Source organism: Tympanuchus pallidicinctus, unplaced genomic scaffold (assembly GCF_026119805.1).
Source record: "Tympanuchus pallidicinctus isolate F22 unplaced genomic scaffold, pur_lepc_1.0 scaffold2, whole genome shotgun sequence".
Taxonomy (NCBI): Eukaryota; Metazoa; Chordata; class Aves; order Galliformes; family Phasianidae; genus Tympanuchus; species Tympanuchus pallidicinctus.
The window spans coordinates 32,224,442-32,245,541 of NW_026294721.1; the positions used below are offsets into that span (position 1 = coordinate 32,224,442).

General features: G+C 38.6%; 1 protein-coding gene across 2 annotated transcripts in view; it reads left to right on the forward strand.

Annotated features, from left to right (window-relative positions):
* Window positions 1-14,940, forward strand: part of EGF (epidermal growth factor) — a 49,828-nt gene extending 34,888 nt beyond the window's left edge. The window contains exons 20-25 of one of the 2 annotated variants that reach the window (XM_052682446.1): window positions 1,250-1,369; window positions 3,150-3,300; window positions 4,869-5,027; window positions 7,829-7,931; window positions 11,608-11,710; window positions 13,132-14,940. In XM_052682446.1, coding sequence (XP_052538406.1) covers window positions 1,250-1,369; window positions 3,150-3,300; window positions 4,869-5,027; window positions 7,829-7,931; window positions 11,608-11,710; window positions 13,132-13,334 — 839 coding nt within the window. In that variant the 3' untranslated portion in view covers window positions 13,335-14,940. Of the gene's footprint in view, window positions 1-1,249; window positions 1,370-3,149; window positions 3,301-4,868; window positions 5,028-7,828; window positions 7,932-11,607; window positions 11,711-13,073 lie in introns of both variants that reach the window. The other variant, XM_052682447.1, reaches the window with a different exon arrangement.
* The last annotated feature ends 6,160 nt before the right edge of the window (window positions 14,941-21,100 follow it).

Here is a 21,100-nt window from a genome sequence, read left to right on the forward strand (position 1 = left end):
TAGTTCAGTTCCTCTCTGTTTGCACTCTTTTTAGTAGCTACAGCAGGAGAGAAAGGATGAGTGAATTGGAGGAGAAAAATGGAGGAGAACAAGTAGAGCTTTATTGGAAATCATTGTTATGAATACAAACGAAAGCAGGTATTGAGTGTGTCATAATACTCATCAAATAATGTAATAGTTGGCTTGATAGGTATGAAGTTCAAGGTATTGACACTTAGAATCTGAATACGTTTAGAGTCTTGTTAATAATCAGACTCACTGATTCTCTCATTCATCTCTAATGCCAGGTCTTCAGTTCATTACCTACATTTCTTAATTTTTTTAATTTTACATCAACTGTGAAAAAACAGGAAACTGTTTCTCCCTTCCAGTATTTGAATAGTACAGTTTAGTACTATCTGTACTAGTACAATAGTACTCTCACAGCTTTGTGAGAGTCTTAATTTCTCTTCTGTTCTTTTCTTCTTCCTTTCTCCTTTATAGCCTAATTCAAAGCCCATTAATTTTGACTCAAATCTTACATAGCTCTCCAACACAGGTAAGGGCCACTGAAAAGTTAGGATATTATTATCAGCAGGATGTAGAGACGTCAAAGATAGGAGGTTGGAAAAATCTTTCTGTCCCAAAAGTCAGAAACATGTTTTTTGAGAATGTTTGGAAGTGCAGTCAGATGTGACAACCTCCTCTGGCTGTCCCTCACCACCTACCAGGCACATCTGCATGCAGCTGTGGGTATTCTGTGACTTAGGTGCTCAGCTAGAATCACTGTGTTATATGTCATTGTTATTAAAAATAGTCAGTTATCTTCAAGTTAACTTCACACTGTGGCCAGATGCGTTTCCATAACATTTTATAAATGTTGAGATTTTGTCTTGATGTGAATAAGACTGAAACAACTTACATTTATTGAGTTGAAATGTACTCTAAAAAGCAGAAACTGATGGCTAAGTAATTTTGCACTTTGGTTTTAGATGCCTAGTTGTATGCACAGTGCCTAGAAACCTATAAATACATCCAGAGATGGTACAAGGTGAACTCATCTTGTGTTTCATCATGTTTTTTGGAATATGAATGTACTGCAACAGAGCTGGTTGCTCTTCTACCCCAATTTCTACCAAGGAAAGTGCATGGAGGGAAGGCCCCTGGCATTTTTTCTCCACTGCCAGGAGACGGTGGTGCTGCTGCTGGCCCTTTAACTGATGCTCTGGGGGCATTTCATTCTTCTAACTGCAGACTGTTTGGCTGATAGATATTGATGAGTGCAAGATGGGGACCCACACCTGTGGAGAGAACAGAACCTGCACAAATACAGAAGGAAACTTTACTTGCTCCTGTCCTGATGATGCTTCTGGAACTGCCATGGGTTGTGGTGAGTATTTGGAGTAAGAATTAAAATCAAATGGTCCTAACTAGGATCTGTGGTCTCAGCCAAATTGTTTACTGGGAAATTAAGGAACGACCATGTAGTGGCATACTGGGCAGCTTGTGAAACCATTAGCATTGCTTTAGGAGAGTGGGTCTGAGTTTAGCTTGGAAATATCTACATTAATATTTGGTGCTAAATTATGCTGCCTAAATGAAATGACACATCTGTCTAAAGGCCTTTGAAATCAAGAGCAGAAGTAAATGCTCCTCAGAGATTATGTTTTTGGAGTTGATTTTGGGCTGTGCTGTTCTTCAAACTGCACATTCTTTATCTCTGCAGGACTCCAGCACAAGAGCTGCTCATAACTGAAGTCCCATTTCATTCTTCAGAATGTTAGTTTTTCAGATCCTAATTTTTCAAAGGGCTTTGAAACATTTTGGAAAATCTGGTTACCAGATTAATGAAAAGAGCAGTTCATAGTATCTGATGCTCATTTCAGTTCCTCAGTGTGACAGCTGCATTCTCTGAAAATGTAGAGCAAAGCGATGCATTGGCATCCTCCGTGTCAGCCATCTTCATCAGAGTGAATTTTGCCACAGATCAAGTGACAATTTGGTAACAGAAGGGCACTGTGAGATTGTTGTAGATATTTTTCTGCAGAAAAACAGAAGGAAGTTACGGCTTTTTAAAGTAGAACATCAATCAGGATCCTCACTCCCTTTTCAGCCATTTAAGCTTTCAGTAGTTTCAAGTGTCACTCAGGAAATGATGATTTTAAATGATGTATGACTTGGAAGTAATGCCTTATAGGTCCCTCAGCTGTAAATATGATCTCCTGTCTTCATGTGTGTTAACACGCTGTTTTAAGTCTTTGCCTAGTAAGCTCTTTTAGCAGGCTGAAATTTTCTTTGCAGAATGCAGAACATATGGGATTCACTGCTATCACTTATTCCTTTCCAGTCTGGGCTCTTTGCCCTGACAGTTCTCCTGCAAATGAAATTTTAAGAAAACAAATGTCATTAAAGGTCATATTGCAATAAAACTGGTGTGAGTCATAAAATTGATCCCACAAATGTGTGGGATTAGGTATATTGCTGCTAAGCCACACTGCTGTGTAGATGTTCAGTTCTGACTTACAGATTCAGCGTAGCACTGAAGTAGGCAAAAATTTGTTCCTGTTCTATAAAAGCACCTCTGCAATATGTATTACATGCAGAGATATCAGAGCTCTCTGATAGCCAGTTGGGGTACTTGTGGAGGTGATAATCTGTGCAGTTGTGAGCAAGCTACAGAAATCTTTGAAGAATTGGGTCAGAGAAGTTCTGTGCTTCCAGTGAAGCTGTTAACTATATTTGAGATAGCTTGCACAGATGCTATCAACTGGTAGCTGCAAAGTAGAAATAGTTTGTGCAAAAATGTCCATTTGCCTGTGAAAACTTTTCAAGTTGAGATCTGTATGCACAAAGTGCACCCTTCACCTGTATGTCTGACTCTGCATTGTGGAGATTGTCTGTACCCTCAAGCTGGTTAAGAAATCATTTGATTGTGAATAATTAGGCAGCCAATAGTTTTTTGTTTTTACCAGAATTATATTCACACATCTCAAAACACAGCTATCCTCTGTATGCCTGAATTTGATATGCAAAACAAGCAAACAGATTAAAAACAATTATTTGGTTGCAATTGGAGAGTCTTACCTAATATCCAATCTTGAAGTTCTGGAACTCTTTCAGGCCACCGTAGTCAACAGCTTGATATGTCTTTGTGAAATCCTGCCTTTCAGAATCTACTTTGTCTCCTACTGTTGTCAGCAATGAGTACTCTACACGCCCTGTGCCAGGTGACTCTGTAGGATGCCCCCCCTCCTATGATTCATACTGCCTCCATGGGGGAGTGTGCAATTATGTTTCCGACCTACAAGACTATGCCTGCAAGTAAGTACAGAGCTGTATATCATCTGTGCTGATTAATGGTATCCTTGGGGCACAGTTGAGCGCAGATTATGAAGTGCTTGCCCATAGATTGTCCATCGCCTGTGCTGGCAATTATCTTTAGATTCTGGTCTTTTCTATAAATACTCACTTTGTTCATACCCATTGTAATTAATAATAGGATTGGATTTGTTCCCTGAAGACTAAATTCTTTGTTCTTGAAGTGTGAAGTAAATTGTTAAATGACTTGGTGCTCACAGCCTTATGTGAAGGCAGTGCTTGCTCTCTCTCTGGTGTAGGCTTGCACCTGCCTGTTGGCCTTGCTGTTCATTTTCCACTGCCGTTTGACCTCTATACACTCAGGAATAACTGGGGAATATATCTTTCTAGGTGTATATGTGAGAATTAAGTATATACTTTGTGCTGTGGGTCTGTTAAGGTCACCACGGCTGTTATAGGAGTTGGTATGACTTATGCTCATCTCTGGTGTTTGCTACAATTTTTTTACAATAAACCACAAACATTCAAAACTCTATTTTTTTCTCTTCATTCAGTTCTGCATACTGAAACTGGAGAGTCTACAACTGCAGAACATTTAAATGGGAACTTATTTTAATTTTTTTTTAACTGTTAGGGTGTAATAACCCACAATTCCTTATTATTTGGTACTGGAATTGGAAGACGTTAAACAAATTGTGGACTAGCTGTACTTAGCTCTGTTCTGCGGAGTTGCACAGAGCTGATTCTGTACAGTGGTCACTAGATGGCAGCATTAATTCATGTAGGCTGTCAAATAGCTGAAGGAAGTCATGGAAAAACGTTATCTAGCAGAATTTTCACAAATAACCGAGTGTATTCATTAATTACTTACGTTAATATTTTGACATGTTTCTTTACTTTCTAGTCGTTTTGATATATACATTCCATTCCTCGATTAGCTGTTTCATTCTGAGGCTTTTACAGTGGTAAAAATCCTCAACGTAGTAAACTAAAAGAGCCTACAGAAGAAGCTTGTAATAAAACTAAATTATCAAGACATTTCTAACCCATATGTCTTTTTCAAACATATCTCTTTTTCTTTGTTTCTGTTAGCAACTTTTCAGATTAAAAATCGATTTCTTCAACAAAATGACTTTCCAAGAGATAACAACTTCTATGATGCCAAGTTCAAAAAAAGGGGAACCTTGCTTCTGAAAAGGGTTAAACAGAAAATCCAAGGGAAACATAGATCATAAAAAAGCAGTCTGTGGAATTTTTGAAAATATGTTACCCTCTGGAATCTGAGACATATAGTCTCACTGAATAATTCGATAGAGTGCTTCTCTCTATCGAGAGAAGTCTAGATTTACATTAACATTATATTAACATTAATAGATTTACATTTAATATTGAGTTCTATGTGTTTTGGCAGACCTTCCTTTAATGTCCTCTTGTCTTTACCCCTGCTAAATTCAACAAGATATTTCCATGAGGGTTGGCAATGATAAATCAATACGCAAGGTGACTGAGGCGATAATTTGGGTTGCTTTCTTTGCTGACACTCACAAAATGCTCCTGCTTCCTTTCGGCAGCTGTGTGACAGGCTACGTTGGGGAACGGTGCCAGTTCAGCGACCTGGAGTGGTGGGAGCAGCAGCATGCCGAGAGGGTGAAGGTGCGGAACATCACCATCGCCGTGTGCTTAGCAGTGCTGCTACTGCTGCTGGGGTCACTGGCCACCTACTGCTCCAGGTACTGCTTCCAAACTTGTGTTGTGAGCACACCACAGAGGGGCTGAGGTGCTTGTGGCCTTCACAGGTGGCTTGTGGAGAAGAATTTGTGCTGTTCCTCAGCTGTTGGAAATCCCATAATGTCCTTTCTCCTCTCTTGCATTTCAGGAATTGGTTGTATGAATAATGCATAAAATTCTGGCATGCCCCTTTACTGCAGTACTCATGTTGATGTTAAAGACTGATGTGTGTCTGGGAGAGAAAGAATAAACCTGTTTAGGTTTGAGGAGGAGCCATAATTTGTATTAATGAGAGATTTTCATCTTCTAAGGAAGATGACTGTATTTACATCTTCCTTAGTTTCCCTTATGAGCTGTAGATGTCTACAGAAGCCATGGTAGGAATTTGCTCTTCTCTGCTAAGTGTATTAGTTTTACTTCCCTTTCAGTGTAAGACTGTACCTTAATATTTCCTTGCCAGTGAGAAAAGCGCTGTGTTACCCTTCCAGAAGCCCATTTCTACAGTGATACCTGCAGCACTGAATGTGAAAGCAGTTTTCCTGGTAGTAGATGTGGGTCTAAGGCACATGTGCTCTAAAAGTACTCCCTGGCATTTTCCATGGCTGTAATGAATTGTGAAGGTTTGGGATTCTTCTGATGGCAAAGAGAATCCCTATAGTCACTATTTAAAAATCTACTCTGTTGTGAAATAAATGTCATTGGTGTCCCTTAGACTGGAAAGAATTCAGCATTTAATAAGTTTGTCTTTTGGCCATGACCTTGTCAGAAAACTGTTCTCAGAGTCTCTTGTTTAAATGTACGCTTTTTATTTAACAAGTAACAGAGTAAACAAATAAAAAGCCAGACAGCAGCCAACCCCCACTGCATGCCTACCCGCCTTTCTAATGCAGGGTTTTGTTGATTTTTTTTTCTTTTTTTTTTTCTTTTTTTTTTTTGTGGTTTAGACTAATTTTAAAATTAGAACCTCCAAGGCATAAAAAGTTAAGCTGCAAGAGAAGCTAGCTATGAAAGCTAATATTTTCTGCTCCTATTTAATGGTTCTCAGCATATTTAGTCCATAAAAGTAGATAAGCTGTCACATTTCTGTGTGATGGTAGCTGATGATAGAGCTCCAGATTTAAAGCTAAGTGCAGGCTGATTTGTTCTCATGACCTGGGATTCAGAAGCTAATCAGTGGAATGATACATGCAGAACAGACAAATCATTAGGTTCCTGTATTTCCCATACACATCTTTTAAACTGTCATGGAAAATAGCTACAATATGGCCAATTTTAAGGTATAAAGATAATGAATATCTCTTCCCTTCCTCTCTCTCTCTTGTCATTTCTCCCTGATTTACTTTTCTTTCTTGCCAAATGCTTTTGATCAATATAACTATTTATCTCAACAACAAGTTTTCAATTACATGCTTGACTGCATTTGTACTGCAGCTATTACTAGCCTAACTAGATCAAAATGAAACTGCTGATCTGAAATCCCTGTTTAACTGGAGTCTGAAACCAATATTTGTCTTGAAATCACTATACTGCTTTTCCTACAATCTACAGTATTTTGAAATGTGCCGATTAAGTCTACAGCAGTCCTATTCCTTCTTCAGTATAATGCAGAGTTCTCTTTCTAATTGGAGAAAACAATTTCCAATTTGATAACTATACAAACTGGAGGCAGAGAGTGCTGAAGTATTGTGTTGGTTTGTTCGGTGGCTATAGCGTGCTGTAGGTGTTGCTCTTCATTTATGATTTAGGTAGTCTGGATGTGTAGGATTTCAGGTTTCCTGTTGTTTTTGGGAAGCAGGGAAACAATCTCTCTTCCAACCAAGAATCACAGATTTAACACCCACAGCTTGGCAGAGGTCACTCAAAGATTGGCAGAAGGCCTGGGATTAGGATTGAGAAATCCTTGGCCTGTTGCACATGCTCAGTCAACTTGATTCCACCTCCTGCTTGTGCTCACTGAGGTTGCTGTGCCTACCAAGTCCGTCTGGCATCTGTCATTCTGCAAGCTGCAAAGTGAGCCACAGCATTAGAGTGATCCTCTTGAGCAGGGCATCCTCCTCAGAACTATGCCTGTAATGCAGTGTGCTCTGCTCTGTTTTACCCAAAGAGCAATGGGCTCGACTTCTGTTAGCATGATGTCTGCAATGCTGAGCAGATGCATCCAGGTGAGGTTTAAAACACACACAGCAAATTAGCTGTGGTGCCAGGAAGGTAAAATACCTTGAAACTTCTGGAATTCAAAAACATGACCTTTAATCTGATGTTGAGAAGAGAAATTGAGTATATTAGGTCACTAAGGATGTGCTGATTTGAATCTCAAGTAGTGTAAATGAGCTCTTTTTTTTTTGAGAAGACCATGTCTTCTGCTTTGGAGTCTATACTGGCTTTTAATCCTGCCTTATAAGTGGTCAGTGTTGAACTGCAAAAATAGGAGTTTTTGAATGCATAGAGCTAGCCATTTGGAGATATTTGTAATCTTTTCTCAACTCAAGGCTTTACTTATAGAAAAATGTAAGAAAATGAAAGGGCTGTTTAAAATTTTAAAGTCTACTTTTTTTTTTTTTCTAATGAATGAGCCTTCACATATGGCACGTTAGAATAAGTGTTCATTCAGTTCTTACTTTTATGTTAAGTTGTTTGTTCTAGCCTCTGTGCTGTAGTTATCACTAATACTCCTTTTCAGAGGAATGAAAGAGAACAAAATTTATGTCTCTTCTGTAAATACCTACAAAGTAAAGTGTGAAAGGAAGCAGCATCTGTTCCTCCCAAAGTGAAATAATTTGTTTCAGCTTTTGTTCTGTTGCAGAAGTCAAATCTTTTATAAGAAGAACCATTATGCAGAAGCGATAAGAGATGCCAGTAGCCGCGCTGACAATGAGAACGTGACACCTACTTGCAACAAGTCTCAGGTGACTATATTAATATGGAGTGAAGACGAAAGTAGGAAGGATCAAAGAGTATTAGGGATCCACTTGAGCTTATCCATCAAATAATTCACATCTTAAATACATTAAATAACTGCTAGAGTCATCAAGTGCTTTGCTGTGAACCCTAGTTCATCTTACCTCATTGTTATCCCTCAGAGTTCACAGCTGCCTGGTTGTATTGCAACCATTAGCGGGTGTTATTGTTAGCTTTGAACACAACAGTTGGGGAACTGTGTTCTAAATTAAGGAAATGGCAATGTGATGACATGGCATATCAGAGTTATTTTCACAGGAAAGTATGCCCTCCATATAAAAGGCTTCTTGGAAGACAAGTATTGTGTGTGCTACCCGAGATGGTGAACTATATTTTGGGGGCTGATGCAATTAAATGTTGTGATATTAGAAGGTGCTGCCTTGTAAAGAGAGCCTCCCAGGATGTTAATGGGCAATTTGGGAGGAAATATAAAATACTCATTCAGCATGTAGGTAGAAATGCCATGCTTGCACTGACGCATTTCTCTTCTCACTGGTGACAGGTGACAGGATGAGGAGAAGTGGCCTCAAGCTGCACCAGGGGAGGTTTAGGTTGGCTATCAGGAAACACTTCTTTACAGAAAGTGTGGTTAAGCACTGGAATAGGCTCCCCAAGGAGGTGGTTGGGTCACCATCCCTGGATGTGTTTAAAAAACATTTGGATGTGGTGCTCAGGGACATGATTTAGCAGTGGGTTGTGAGGGTAGTATGATTAGGTTGCAGTTGGACTTGATGGTCTTTTCCAACCTGAGCAATTCTATGATTCTGTTGTCAGTTTTGAAGTTGCATCGGTGAAATTGGACCCAGGAGATCTGATCTAGGGATCTGGTTTTCACTGGAGTTAAAAGGATGTTATGCTGCTGGGTGATGGCGGTTGGAACTTGGAGTGGACCAGGAGGACATAATTGGCATCTGTGGCTACTTCTGTGCCCAGACAGAAGCTCCTCTGTCAGAACAGCATGACTTTCCCTGAGATCTTGTCCGCACACATCTATCCTCTAACACTGTATAAGCTGCTGTAATGCAGATAGCAGTCATATTTAGGCAGCATCACATTATCTAAGCAGCATATATTCTTCAAATAAGTACAGTGGAAAGGACTACTGAAAGAGTTTGCTTGTGCTGGCTTGGAGACAAATTCTAGCGATGCACCTACTTTTTATTGGGATAACAGCACACATTTATTTATGGTATAGATATTACTTGAAAGGATTGAAAGCTGATGAAAGCAAGATTTTACAGTTGAAAAGTAAAAAAACTGTGCAGAGTGAACAAGATCAGAGGTGAATTTGGCTTTATATATTTACTTAAATAATAATGGATACTTTAGCTTTAAATTTAGACTTTATTTGCCTGAACCTGAAGTTTTGATTCTGCTCCCGGTCTTTCAATCCAGAAAGAGATGAGCTTGTTTTGCTCGAGGGTGTGTTTGAAGGACTGAGTATCTCAAACTATCTGTAGTGCAGAGCTGAGCGTTTTTAATCTACATGAAGAATGCCTCACATATTGTTTATTTTAAGAGTCAGGCAAGATTTGTGAGTAACCACTGAAATACTCTGTTGAGCATGTCAAAGAGTACCGACCCTAGTTATGACGTGAAGGAGCCCCTTACCTGGTCAGCCTGGGAGTTTCAAGGGCCCTTTGTTACTAGCTGCTGACCTGGCCAGCACTCTGTTCCTCCAGATAGCAGACAACAAATGTTCTGAATCTTGTGCTGCCATCATTTGTTCATGGCAGAGACAAAAAACATTGTTTGCAAAATATCTGGAGCTGGCAAAATCAGAAACATTTGTTGGGACTGAGAACAGCTTGTTGCCTGGGAGCCCTGCTCTAAGAGGCCTAAGACTCATCAGTTCTGTCCCTGCCTGCTGTTATTCTTGCAGTTATTGTTAGTGGTTGGTGACATTTTTGCTGGATATAGGACTAATTAGACAGCTAAGCAATAAACTGAATCAAATTAAACAAATCCTACCTATTAATCTATTACACACTCATGTTGAATTTCACTATGCATTCTTCTGGGAGACAACAGAATGCATTAATAATAAAGTAATTCATTGTAAATGGCTTCTTGGAGACTGGAAGGGGAAATCACTGACCCCTTGATAATTATTGCATCTTTCACAGTAATGGATTCCTGTGGTTTTGTGCATGTGATTTTCTCTCTGGTGATGTAACGTAAGTGTTAAGCTCATTGGGGCTCCATGCGTGCACTCACACAGGCTAGAAAATGAAGAGCTGCCAAAAAGCAGCAGGAAGTTGTCCACTTCTGCTGTTCACTTGAAGTGGTTTGTTTGGCAGATTTGTTTCAAAAAACCCCAAAACAATAACAAAAAGAGTAGTTCTGATGAAGGACTGATGAAGTTCTCTCCTTTTGTAGCCTGCAGTGCTCCTGATAATTTGTGACTCTGGAGAAGGGATGGAGTGCAAAGACATTCCTGGTGTTGCCCACTCAAGCTACAGTATTGGATGAGTTTTTAACCTGTCACATTTGTCAAATGCTAGATATCGTGATATTGAAACGATACCTACAATTCTCCCAAGCATCATTCACTTCTCTGTTTATTTTGATAGAGAAGGCTGCATTTATAGTGAGGGTATGCCTTAGGTATTTTTCTTTTCACATTTGTACTAGACATCCATAAGCCTAGTTAACTCTGTCCCTGGAATATGGAAGCCTTGGCAAACTTCAGCACATGCCCAGCACATGCTATTCTGAAACTTGTAAACCTGCAAGTGTTCCATTTTGCACAGCCAAAGGAATTTTGCAAAACTGTGTGTAGCTCCTCTGGGGGGTCTGTTACATGTAAGTTAGCAGCTGTGAGACCATGGACTTTATGCACACAAAAAGATGCCTAAATGGTCACACCAGCTGCAGATATGACCTAGCCACACAACTCCACCAATTTTCCACCTAAACAACTGAATCTGTCAACAGTCTTCTTGGAACATCTTATTTACAGACATTTTCTATACTTCACTAGTTCTGCTCTTTAAATACTATCCTCCCTCCCTTATTCCCCCTTTCCTATTCTTCAGTTGAGCTTCTCTCTTTCCCTCTATACTGTTTAAGCACATCACTTCCCCCTGTGTCTGTTCTTTTTCTTTTCCCTCTGGTCTTTACAGCATGCTTCATCAGAGGGTTTCATCTTCATGGTACAGTCTCACTTGTCTTCCACAGTCACTGTGGGATAATGGAATTGCACCCCCAGGTGTTGCCAAGATCTGGGAAAGGGAGGCTTGCTTCCTTCCCCGTGTCTGACAGGGTTTCCTGCTGTCTGGTTGCAGGCCTCCCTAATACTTTAAATGTGGCCCTAAATACTGTGGAGAGAGTCAGTTTTCACGTACTTTTGTTCTTGCATCTGGAAAGGCTGATTTGCAAAGCAAGAGTGCTGGCACTTTTTTACTTGACTGGGACTCACACTTTTCAAAGACCAGGGCTGTCATCAACTCCAATGTTTAATTATCTGCAGGGGAAGGGTCATCCCAGAAGCCAGTATGACCTTTTTTCCCCCTGCTGTGGTTGGAGTGTGTGGCCTTTCTAGTCTGCCTCTTGGGTTTCAGAGAACTGGTTCATTTCATATTAATTTGGGCTATGTTTTGTGCATATTGTATGTATTTGCAGTTTGCGGTTGTCAAGGAGTGTAGCAGTTCTCTGGAGACTAAAGTGGTTGATCTAATTGAGTGTGAGACAGCAGACCCTCATCCTGCCTGTCCTTCGCAATATGGTGAGTAGGCTTTTCTTCTTTATTACATCTCTCCTTACCTTTGTGCCAGCAGGAGCAGTAGCTGGTGAAGGAGACAGAGAAATCAAATTATACCACTGCCTTGTTCAAGGCATGCTGGGCAGAAATGATGTTTGCATTGTTGTGAAATCACTTGGTCCTCTGCTTTGCAAATTATACATCAGGAATTATACTGTAACTGTTCTTTCACACATAAGAAGCCAGATGCTTCTCATGATAGTAATAACATCACATCATATTTTTATGTTTACATAAAATTTCATGGGTTTGCTTCATAGCGGTGAGTTATCCAAATCACATTGATGGCGAATGCATAGCATTAGAAAGATATGCTTTGACAGTCCTGATTCATTCCAGCAAGATAACTGACAGGGTGTGAAGAGTCCAGAAACCTCTCGTGCTGGAGCAGAAACGGCAGTTTTGCTTTTCTGTATTAAACAAGATGTTTGACTGCCTGAGGAAAGCTCGGTGCTTAAAAAAAGATGAGATGAATGAAGGAGATATTCCTCCCATCACTGATGCAAAAGGTGGCACAGGAGCACACAGTAGGCATTCTTGGCCCACAGGTTACCAGCTGGATTGCTCTGAGTTTAAAAAACCTTGCACTGTAGAATCAACTGGATCTCCTAATTGCTCATGTGGTGAAAACTAATGGGGAAAGGTGGATGTTCTTAAGTATTTGTCTTATATATCATACTTACTTCCTGTCCACCAGCCATTTTGAAATATGCAAACACAAATATTTGAGGATACTTAAATGGGCAAGCATCTTGTAAGATCTTCATAACTGTGCATCCTGTCCTCAGGTATATTTTAGGAAGTCAATTTATTCATCAGGAAAAAATATGCCTCACATTTACTTGGTTGGACTAGTATTGTGAATATGTGTAGAACCATGTTGTCCAGAGAAGGAAGCCTGATATTTCCCATTAGGAGACTCTGTTCTCACTTACAGTTTCATCAGATGTAGCTTTTGGAACAGAAATTTCACATGACAGGTGTCTTAAAATATTAAGAAAAGTGGTTCAACCACTTCAGAGACTGATAAATAATCTGATGCCTTTTTTTAAGGCATTAAAGAAAGTTATTCCCTGTGTCACTGAATGATTCTAAGACCTTTAGACTTTGGAGTGGGGTGGTCTTCCTGTCACAGGCATGTCTTTCCTGATCTTACATGTTAGAATAGAAAAATATGAGATTTGCCTAGGGAACATCACTTATTAAAATCTCAGTCAAGTTATTGAGTTTTTCTCTTTTCTGTTCTTTTTTCTATCAGTTGTTTTTCTAGTTTTTTTTATTTTTATTTTTGTAAATTTCTGCTGAGCTGCTATTAACTGTATTTTAGCCTAAGTGCTGTGAAGCGTCCTAAAGAGCTTTCAGTAACATATATCCATTTTGTTCAGTGGAACAGCCTATTACATATGACAAAGTGGCAGAGACTTTGGTGGAAGAGAAGAAAGAGCAAGGCTGCCTGGAAGATGTTCCCAGCACAGACAAATTTCTTGAACCCACAGTAGAAGAGAAGAGCCTTTCCCAGGATGTCTGGAGAGCCCATCCCAAGCCCTGCCATCCTGCCCCAGCCAGCCTGCTGATGCAGCCGGACTAGAAGAAGTCTGAGTTGAGTAGAAAAAAAGAAAAAGCCATTGGAAAATGAAAACTTAGGAAACACTGAAACAGCCTTCATAGTTGTTTTTTTTTTCCTGTGCACTAGAAAACTGACTAACCAACAACGGCACAGACAAAAATGGAACAGAGAAGTTGTTACCAGTCCTTCCCTGTGATCTCCACTTGGAAGAATTACTGTGAGCAATACATTAGCAACAAATACTCTACAAGTATCATTTTTAGGGTCAACACTGTAAATTTCATTAAATTGGCAGCTAAAAGGACACTGAGAGAAAACAGACTAGTGGGTGGTTTCCTAGAGATGAAAATTTTCTAATGGAGATTCATGCGAGAGACAGTCTTTATGTGCACAGAGAATCCAGAAAATTGCCTGTATAGTGGGCCACAAGTGGTGGAGAAACTGGGATTGAAGATGATGCAGGAAAATGAGATAAAATGAATCTTTTTTGTTAAAATTTTGTTCATGAACACTGTAACTCTCTCCCCAAAACTGCTTTCAAACCAGTGTAATTTCTGGGACTTCACTGGAGCTGTTGCTGTAATAACTGATATCAAACATGGTTCTGTGTTTCTCAGATTTGGTGGGTTGGAAGAGTGTGTGTGTATGGTGTTATTGATGGTCACGTCTCTAAAGTGTGATGAAACATATGAGGAAAAAGTGATTCTTCCGTTAAATTTCTGTGACTGGCAGCAAAATCTACACTGTTATACAGGACTTCGTGTCCATGTATGTTTCATGTTGGAAGAAAAGTCCAGCCAGTTTCTGCACCAAAAGAATACAAGAAGTGAGACAAACAAACAAAATTCCCCCTCAGTTTGGATTGATATCCACATAGGCGATTCGTGCTGCTTCATAAATTCCATGTGATCAATTGGAAAACAACACCTGTTTTTCCTGTAACTGGCTTTCTAACAGCTACAGCTCCCTTCCAATTATTTGCTAAGAACTAACTTGCTTATAGTGCTCTGTCATATACAGAGTTGTAGCTTAGTTGTTTGTCATCTCATCTGAATTTCACCATTAATCTTGAATTCCTAAGGCTTTTCTCAGAATGTTTGGGAAGATAACTGGAAATTAGCTATGTTACTAACGTCTTTCTCATTACAGGGGATCTCTCAGATCTCTATGTCTGAAATCTGCTGCTATAATTATGGAACACCTCCTCTTAGCTCCACTACAGTGGTCACCAAGAGTGTTCGTTGTAATTCATTAGTTATATACCAGTGGTTAATATTATTCATTTCCATATTTAACATCCTGTTTTTTATTTTTTGGAGCTCCACTATGAAGTTATGATGTCTTGTCATTTGGTTACCAAGTCTGTAGACCAGTGTTGGAAAAGAGTATTGAATGGCTCTTATCTGATGCCCAAAATTGTTACGCTCTTGAGTAACTCTGTGAAGTTGCTTCTGATTTATGTAAACAGTAAGAACATTGAGCCCAAGATGTCTGAACTACAGAAATTGTAAGGTTCTGTTTTGTAGACAGTTGTCACTTAGTGATTTATCTTTCCAGTGTGATTTTTTGGTGGATAGTTTTGAATTACTGTGTCAGTTCTGAGTTCAGAATAAACTTGTAAAACAGATCTTTCCAAAGCATGGTTGGAATTGGCAGCAATCAAGGCACATTCTCTTGTATGAATGGAGACAGAAGTGCTTACATGGAAAATGTGTCTAATGAGGGTTGGCCTACGAAATTGCATTAAGGCAAGGGGAACCGCATGGCTGAACCATTAGTATACAGTGGATTGGATTTTAATTTAAGTATAGTTTAATTTCATTAACATCTTAAAAAGCATCTAGGTTGGGTTCTCCAGTATTTCATAATTTGTTAGCAATCTTATGTATGTTGTTGGGAAGAGAATCCAGCTATAAAGGCAAAGTGGTTTATTTTAATGAGATCTACGCAGTAAAATCATCTTTATCCTTGCACTTTGTTTACCTCTGGTGAAATATGTTTCTGTGCTTAAAATCCAAGTGCTATGTTGAATGACAGTCAACATCTAGTTGGATGGTTCCCTGATCAAAGGAAATAAAGACGTGTAACTTTGAATCTTGTCTAAACAACGATATTTTAGACTCCTTACAAATTAGTTTCGTATTCTATTCCATGTTTTGTTTACTTTGCCTTCCTACAGTCTGAGGATCTAATTTTAAATTTGATAGTATTCTTTAGAGAATGAGATAGGAAACTCAGAACAGTATGTTTTTATGTTTAGTGTTACAAGTTCTAAATGTTTCCTACACTCAGCAGAAAACTCAATATAATCCTTAATGATAAAACCTTGAGATGGTATTTCAACATAAATATAATATATTTGAATTATTTGTATGCTTATAAATTTTTGATTTTTTTTTTTAAACTTTTGAATTATAAAAAGAATACTAAAGAGGATGTTTGGTGTCCCTCGTTTTGAAAGAAGTGTGAGCAAAACTTACAGTTTAAACCATATCATCTTTGTTCGTAGCTCCACTGATTTCATGCAACTACAGTGTAAATGCCAGGACAGTACATGCAGGGATCATGAGTTTTTCTTTCACCACTTAGAGGATCTGTAAAAATGAAGATTATCATCTGAAGCTCACAATAGGATCCCAGCTAGATTGTGGTAAGCTTTCATTTGTGATTTTAATTACATAATTTACCTAAACCGGTGGAAGGTAAACTTTTTTTTTGTGCACATTTAAATGGTTCTTTTATGAATGTTGCTACTTCTTTGTCTAGAAAAATTACTGATGATTTCAAAATATGTTTTCAAACTTGTCTCCACTATGTTATTCCCAGGCTTTTCATGCAAATCAGCTGAAGTCAAATGGTAGAATGCTGGAGTTATTATTATTATTAATATTATTATATTTTTTGCAAATTTATTTATTTATATCTTACCTCAGAAGCTTTTAAAGTTATTAAACATTCTGAGTGTGTAGCTAGCTTAATATATTAATCTCAATACATACTGGCATAGCCTAACTTTTAAAAATGAAATTAATGTGTATTGTATTAAGCTGCAAAAGAAGGATTTTAAAACACTGAGAAAAATCTTGACAAGCTCAAAGTGAGAAAACTATTAGGCAGTTCTGGGAAGAAGAGTAGAAAATGAGTTTGTTTAGTTTAGTAAATCCTGATTTTATTGGGCTTGACATTTCAATTCTCCATAGCCAGATTTTCATCATAAATGAATGAGGAATGTTTCATGCTCATTCACTGCAGACATAGGCAATGCAATGGTTTCCAGTCATTGGAACGCATGACACGTCTCAAATTTAAGTCCTCATTTTCAGTTACTTGCAACTTTGCAGCCTTTTACCTGTTTGGGTGATTTTTTTTCTGTCCTGGAAGTCTATTTCAGGATGGAAATATTTCAAAAAAAAAAATCTATGAAAAAGTAAAAACAGTTCAGGATGGGATAAGGAGAAGCATTTGCCTTGCTAATGTATTTTGTGGTTTAGTCTTACTGGGAGTAATTTTATCTCATGTTATTTCAAGGTGATGCCTACACTGTTCAGTTAGTCTTCAGGACACACTTGGTGTTATTGCTTCACACCCTGATAACTTGCTATCTTTATCTCTCTGCTTGTGAAAAGGAAAGATGTTAGTGGCATTAGAAGCCTCCCTCAGAGTCCCAGGAATGCATCCAAAACACTTCTGCAAAGATGATAGTCTAAGTTAGCTCATGTTCCTCTGATCTTTTATTGATACTACTGCTTAATGCCAGTTTTGAGGTGGACAAGGAACAGCCAACTTTGTGAAGACCATTCATCACAGGATTAATTTTCAGGCCACTCCTCAATGCTAGGATGGACTAGATTCAGACCAGTAAAAAGCCCTAGTCTCTTCTACCAGCTTCAAGGGGCCCTCAACATCCTGTAATTTCAAAGCTTTGGATCTTGAATTTTGATGCAACTGATGCAATGATCATATTAAAAGATTCAAAACCTTTTTTGTATTGGAACTCTGGCCACTACCACTTCTTCCTCTTCAAGTCTCAATGTTACAACCAATATGTCCTCTTTTGCCTACCCTATTCTTGGAAGAGATAGTTAAGATTCTTCCATTTAGCAGGAGCTAAACCAAAGCCTAGGAAAAACTTTTGCGTTTCTCAGATCAGGACCCTGAAGGCTGGTATCCTCTTTTCTTCCAGGTAAGAAGTTGGACAATGCCTTTGAGGTGAATACGCTATTCCCAAGTCCTTGTTTTTGCTTGCACCATTTGCCACATGCCACTGTGACCTTTCCAAACATCCAACCTTAAGCTTTGTCCTTCAGGAGCTTTGCCTCATGGGGAGGTCTTGTTCGTGTTACCTCTATTCTGGCCATTAGTCTGACCCATTCCTCCTATAGAATTCTGTCTGCCAGCCATTTTTCAGTCCATGTAGCAATATTAGCCTTACCCACATGGCCTTTATCCAAACCAGTTTGAAATGGTTTTATAAAGGATTCAAAGGTACTGTGCAAAGTAATTTCTCACTTTGATGTGATCAGCTATTGGAATCATAGCAGTAGGAGTGCTGGTACACTAACAAGTCCCCTAGGTATTAAAATGATGCAAGCAATGAAATGAATATTGAATAATTTATAAAAGAATTAGCTACTCACGCCCCTACAGAGGATAGATTTATTAAAAAAAAAAAAAAAAGCAACAAAACAACACAGGTTAATAGCTCTGTAGTTTCATGATTCAGCAATTTTTGTGCACCTCTGGGCGTTTTATTGATTAAAGTCCACAAGTTTTTTGTGCCTAGAGAACATTGTGCACATTTTAATGGACATGATCTTTGTTAATATTGATTACGCAAAATAGTATATCTGAGTGTGCTGTAATAAAGGGATAGAATGCACAATGGATATTTCATTGGTCTACTAACAGTAGTTACAATGTAAGAGTTTTGAGTGTGTGTTATATTTAAATTTACATTTTTCATGAGCTAGGAAAGAAATTGTGAATAAATTATTATTGTTCTGATTATCTGTAGATGATTGTAGGTGGTAATCAGGGATGCTGCTTGAAGAATGTAAGCTCATATAAACTTGTTGCATTGCACCTCAATTACAATTATGTAGACTAAGATTTTAGCCACCATTCTGGTGTTTGTTTCTTGTCTGACAAAGAGCATTGGGCCCATTTCTGTGCAGACTTTGTGCACTGTGTGTGGCTGTAAATAATAAGAGTAAAGCAGAAGTGTGTATTTTAAATGGCTCTTGCAATGTAGCCATTTAAAAAAGAGATCAATAAACTAAATACAGCCAGATGCTGAACATGTCACTGGAGATTGAAAACGCTAATAATTATGGGAGATTCAAGGGTCCCTACAGTATTTGTATGAAATAATAATAGAGTTCAGATTTATTTCCGCTGACCTTAATGTTGTTCATTAAAGGTTTTAGCAGAGACATAGCAACAGTCGCATTCAAGCGAGGTGTTTGGAATTAAAATACAGATAAAAGGAAAAAGGTTAATCCAGGTCAAGGGAACAGACCAAAACTTGGATTGCATAAGATTATCGGATCTTTCCTCATTTCTCCAATGGTCAACATCAGGCAGTTTTAAGTAACACTCTTCCTGCAAAATCTGCTAAATGAGAGCCTAAATATGCTGTTTTTATACTCCATATAAGAATATAGTCCATTCTTTAGATTTGGCAGTATCCTTAATTTCTATACGGTGATTTTTGATCTCTAAGAGAATTTTACTTGTCTGAATCTAGAAATCTGCTGAATACCAACTCCAGGGGACTTATGTAATAGCAGCCCCTACTGCTTGTTCTATGCTTTAATCCTAACAGTTCTTTCCTCCTTTGTCAAACTTAATCATGTTTATCAACCAAAGGAAGCAAGTATATCAAAGCACATTTTCATAACAGCAAGTTATTTGTGACCCTAGAACTGAACACTACCAACTGCTTCAGGCAGTTTGAAATGGATGTAATAATAAACCAGAACTAGAAACTTTGTCCAGCCAGTGGCTCCCTTCTTCTTCATCCCATGTAATATTCCCACAAAATGCAAACTCAGAGCTCTGTGGCTGAGGATGCTATTGACTTAAAGAGTGGTAATGAGTAATCAGGAGTGCTCTGTTCATTTACTCCATTGTTCATAGGGTGGCATCAGGCAAAATTCTCAGTGGGTCTCCTGCGCACTCATCCTCCACTTGAAGAAGAAATAAGGGACTGAAAGAGAGATGGAGAGAAAGACATAAGAACGCTTATTTATATTCAGTTAACTCTTACTATGCTTTTCATCTCTAGAAGAGATTCCCAGAGAATTATTTTTACAAATAAAACTGGCATTGAATCTATGGGTTTGGAATCAAGCTGACTGAGAACTGCATTTCTTGCTGCTTGAGACAGATTAAATCCTAGTCCAAGTGAACATTGCTTTAGCACAGTTAGCTTTGACTCAGCTCTGACTCTAACCCCTCTCTCACTTTATTATATGTGAAGGGTGATTCCTGAGCACCCTGACTCACTCAGTATTTTGAGTGCAGTGACTAATCTTTCTTGGTAAAGACAGCCCTTTGTCTCGAGCCTGTTCCCCATAATTTCCAATTCAAGTCCTAATGCAGTGAAACTGCTAACCTTTTGTGTAGAGGTAAATTCACCCTCTGTTTATGTGTGTAATGCTAAGCAGACCTGTATCTAAGATTTTAGAAATGCTTTACATAACAGAAGTACTGAAGCTCTTCATCAGGAGGCTTCAACAAGCAAAACACCGGTATGTTTGCCTCAGTGTATATTTTAGGATGAAGGGAGCATTAGAAGCATTCAAGTGTATCAGTGTAAGATCTTCTGATCTACGACAACACAAAGCATGCAGTGTGAAATCTGGTTTAATAGTTACAAGTTTCAAGCAAACCTGTAGTATGTGAGAGGGTTATGCCATTATGTTGTATGCCACCCAGCTTGCTATGAGTAAAGGAGGTAAGGGTGGATGGGTTTTTTAAACAGTTAGATCTAACAAATGACACATTTTGAAGTCTTAGGAAAGAATGTGTGCTAGAGCACACTAATACTGGCAAACAACAGAAGAGAAATGGATACAGCCAAAAGTTGGCAGATCTTCCCTTGGAATGTATAGGGGAAAAAGAAAAGAATCTGGGGATAAAAAGCTAGATGTTATTCTTTCCACATGTGTTTATAGAAAAGGGATAGATTTCATGTTTCACCTTTTTCCAGTTTAATGTGCTTCTTTCTTTCTCCTGGATCATTATTTGCTACTTCTTTCACCATCCATTGTTCTATTACAGGTCATTCGGCCTTATATTTACATGGTTTTGAAACCTAGCAGTATGTCTTTGCTTCCCATCTGCAAAATCAAAGGGTCATATTTAGTCCACTACTAAGTACTCACATTTATCCTGCATGCTATGCACAGATAACAAGCATCTACAGTCTGCATTTGCATGCAGTTAATTTAAGGTTTTAACAGAGGAGATAATGATTTTGTACCAAAGGTCAATAGATACATCAGAGAAATAAAAAAAAAAAATGTAATCCATTATTTGGACAACTATGTTCTCTTCAAAGATACAGAGTATCACTCTTGCTTCAGCCTGTGGATAAATGTGTCCTGTGCTACATCTGTGAGTGCAATCCAGTAACTCCCGGCAGGACCATGATTGAGCCAATCTGCAGCCTAAATGCACACTGGATTGTGCAACAACAAAACACAGATTGAAATGAATGATCGAATGTCAGGTTTGCAGTAGAACCCTCATAAAATCCCTACAAGGGAAATCCATTTTTTTTA